General features: G+C 39.5%; 1 protein-coding gene across 2 annotated transcripts in view; it reads right to left on the bottom strand.

The window, feature by feature from the left end:
- si:ch211-196i2.1 (collagen alpha-1(I) chain) overlaps nucleotides 1-4,063 on the bottom strand; it is a 168,410-nt gene that overhangs the window by 91,069 nt on the left and 73,278 nt on the right. For both annotated transcript variants that reach the window (XM_032540370.1, XM_032540369.1), the window contains exon 4: nucleotides 110-302. In XM_032540370.1, the coding sequence (XP_032396261.1) occupies nucleotides 110-302 (193 nt within the window). The remainder of the gene's footprint in view (nucleotides 1-109; nucleotides 303-4,063) is intronic.

Below are 4,063 nucleotides of genomic sequence, written 5' to 3'. Positions count from 1 at the left end.
AAAACTTAATGAAAGCAGCTTCTGGGCATCTTGTAAATGTTTAGAAAGAAAGGGCAAGATTAATTTTAGATGATGTACATACAGATACAACCGAATAGAAGCCACTTACTTCAAATGGGGTCTCAAAGCCCCCGATGATGCCTCCAACCATGAGCAGTCCATCGCTGCTGATCCCCATGCCGTGGTACACCCAGTCCACACTCTCCAGCAGAGAGCAGTCCACATACAGCGCCAGCCGTTTGGCAGACACGCTGACGGCCACATGGTGCCACTTTCCATCAGACAGACCGCTGACTGGGAACCTGACAGAGAGACATATGGGTCTATGTAATCACATCTTTGGTTTGTGTGTTGAGATGAGGGTCTGCATTGATTAATCTAGAAGATCAATTTGAATCAGACTTGGGCCCTCTGACTGTTGGCATACAGCTGTATAAGTGAAAGTTAAAACCTTTTTTATTCCTCTGAACTTACGAAAATGTTCTTTTACTGAATAGCAAGGTTTGGGCTGTAGGTCAAAGAGACTAAACTTTTACTGCTACATCCATATGACAGCTTCTGTTGTGTAGCATTTGATATTGGATTGGGCTGGCAGAAATACATCTATGTATGCAAACATTGCTGATCTATCACTTTAGTATGCCTTGATAAAAATGACATAACAGAAGTGAAATAGAACCCTCATTAAATACAGTCCCTGACAAAAGTCTTGTCGCTTATCTATTTTGTAGAAACACCTGCTATTAACTGAATTTTAATAATCAATGGTGTAATAATAGTCATATTAAAAGCTAAATCCCTCCCAATGATGTTCATGCCTGAAATAATTAGTTTCACTAAAAAAGATTTTATTTAAACAAGACAGAAAGGTCAAATTTTGGCAAGACAAAAGTTTTGTCGCCTATACATAAATTGAACAAATTTACAAAATACTAAAATATGTAAGCAAATTAAATGGGGTGCTGTGAGATTCAAATTGAATATCTTGTATGACTTCCATGAGCTTGAAGGACTGCATCCATGCGGTTTGGCAAGGATTCATACAATGTGTTGATGAAGTCATCAGGAATAGCTAGGAAAGCAGTCTTGCATGCCTCCCAGAGTTCATCAATATTCTTTGGTTTGGTCTTCCATGCTTCCTTTCATCCTACCCCCCATGCTCCATGATGTTCATGTCTGGTGACTGGGCCGGCCAATCCTGGAGATCTGATCTTCTTCCCTGGGAAACTTTGAAGTGGAGATGGAGTGTGCGATGGAGCACCATCCTGCTGGAGAATTTGGCCTCTTTTATGGTTGGAATATAAGAGGTAGCTTGGTATTTGAGACTATTGATGTTGCCTCCACCCTGCAGTCTCTCGCACCCCCCCATTCTGGATCTAACCCCAGACCATGATTTTTGCCACCAAACTTCACTGTTTTCTGGGTGAATCTTGATCCATGCGGGCTCCAGTAGGTCTCCTGCAATATTTGCGGCAACTTTGGTGTAATTTAACAGAAGATTAATCTGAAAAATCCACTTTCTTCCACTTCTCCAGCATCCACTCTTTTAGCAGGCTGTGGGCCTTGGTAAATGCCACACGGTTTTTCAATTTTCTTTTGTTTGTGCTGGCTTCTGAGCACTGATTCGACCATGGAGGCCATCTCGAGACAGAATCCCAAACCGTTCTGGTGACACAGGGACTTCAGGGGACCAGGTCTGGTGGAGCTCTGCTGCAGTGGAAAATGGGCTGGCCGGGATTTTCGAGCCAACAAACGGTCCTCTCGAGCAATTGTCTTGGTGGGTCTGCCTGACCTGGCTTGTCAAAACATCTCCAGTGTCACTCAAATTGTTTTTAATCCTCTGTACTTGACACGGAGACACATTGAAGGTGTCTGCCACATCAGCAGTGGATCTGGTCTTCAGCCTCTTGATCAATCAAACCCTTTAGTCTCAGGGTGAATCTTAGGAATGTTTGCAGATGTCTAGTTGTAGTTGATGTATAGGTCTAGTGTACTGGGGTTGTTTTTATACACACCTGAGACCTAACTGATCCATTATTAGTCACAGGTGAAGCTCATATGACAAGGCGACAACACTTATGTCTTTGCAAAAATTGACTCAATGTGCTTTACCAAGCTGTGAATATTAGAATACTTTTTGAAAGTTTCTTTTTGCACTGAAACATTATTACAAAAGCTGTTGGGATTAAAATGAGCCATTTCTTGTAAATAAATCTTGATTAGAAATATATTTCAGCGGCACTTCAGGTCAATTTGTGCACAAGCGACAAGACTTTTGTCAGGGACTGTATTAAAAAAAGGCAGAAACTGTTTTTTTAGAGATTGATTAAAATAGGAAACAAGGTTTCGCTGAAACTAAATTACAGTAAATTACAGCCTCTAGCCTGTAGCAGAGATGAGGAGGGAGGGCTCCAGAGTTCTGGAAAGATTACTTTTTTGTAACTAAAAGAGTAAGAGAGATTTTTTTTCCATTTTCAAAATTGTAATCTTCATTTTATTGCTAATCAGATTTCTTTTATTGGTTTTAATTTATCAGACTTTGCATGGCCCCCTCTGGAGCCACAAACGCTTTACAGATTTTTTTCTCTCTCACGTATGCAGTAACACTCCCCACAATTGGGGGAGTTCCCCTTTAAAATATAAAATATTAATCTTTAATGTCTAGAAGACCCACTACTGACTACTGTATAATCTATATAATCAAGCTGGGCTCTAGACCCAACCGGACATTGTAGGTGGTAGCCACCAGCAGACATGCTGATAAAAAAAAAGAAAATCAAGTATATATATATATGTCTCTCTTTTGGCCAAGTTCTGCCTGCTGTCTTGCACTGATGAATTGCTTTGAGGTCTGTGGTTCATGAAGACGAGAAACCTGCCAAAAGACGCCTTCTAAATCATTTCACCAAAGAGACAGCCAAACACAAATCACAGTCAAACAAAACACACATGCTGCAAACAAATACACTTCCACAGGGCTCTCCTCCATCTTGCAGACACATTTTCATACGCTTCAGCCAAGAAGCAGGAATGGGTGCAAGTGGGCCTCAATTACCTGAGCTGGATGTTGTAATCACTTTTTGACATATTGATTTATTAGATAATGGGTAGAGCCCGAGCGATAAAGGATTTTTCAGGCCAATACTGATACGAATATTTGGGTATTTAAAAATCCGATATGGCGATAAATTGGCCAATATACTGTATATTTAAAGATAAAAAATCCAGACACAAGTTACAAAACATATACAGATTTCAACATTAGTTATTTGTAGTTATTTATGAGTTCTCACTTAAGTAATAAGTTTTATTTTCACAAAAGAACAGAGGAATATCAAAATATATTAAAGTTCTGATAAATAAAATGTATAAAAATACAAACTTAAGATATGAAACTTAAAGTCCACTGAACAAAATCACACCCAAAAAAAATCTGTATTGCTGACAGGGACATTGTAGATCGCCCTCTGGTGGACAAACTATGCAATGCCAAGCTCATAACATGGTTGACAGTCCGTTTTTATTTTTCAAATATTATTTTATCAGAATCATTTATTTGTTATTATAAATGATTCTGATGACTGAGTATTTAAAAAAAAATCTCTTATTTTTAAATTTAAATTGGCACTTATAAAGACCTATACCAATAGATTGGGAAATGCCTAACATTGGCCCGCCGATATATTGGTCGGGCTCTGTAATGCATTACAAGTGAAAATCATGAACTTGTTTGTCTGACTGTTAATGTTACGACTGCTGTCATATTTGTTTGTGTTTGGTTGTGTGTGTGCATATGTCTTGTTTTATTGTCTTTTCACATGCAAATAGCGCTGTGCCATAGCGTGGAGATAATTGGTGGAAGAAGACATGCCCAACCCATGATTGGCTGCAGCTGTTGATCACCGGACATTTAAAGAGGCAAGATGGTGGCCGTCATCGGGCAGCAGGCATTCCTCATCCTCCTCTCCTTCCGACCGGCCACACTTTCTGTTTGCTCAGTTGTTGTTAGATTAGATACTTTTTGTTTCAGTAGTAAGGGTGGACCACCAGGTGTGTTATTTTA

Source organism: Etheostoma spectabile, chromosome 16, assembly GCF_008692095.1.
Source record: "Etheostoma spectabile isolate EspeVRDwgs_2016 chromosome 16, UIUC_Espe_1.0, whole genome shotgun sequence".
In the NCBI taxonomy this organism is placed as follows: Eukaryota; Metazoa; Chordata; class Actinopteri; order Perciformes; family Percidae; genus Etheostoma; species Etheostoma spectabile.
This window is presented reverse-complemented; position numbering and strand designations above follow the sequence as displayed.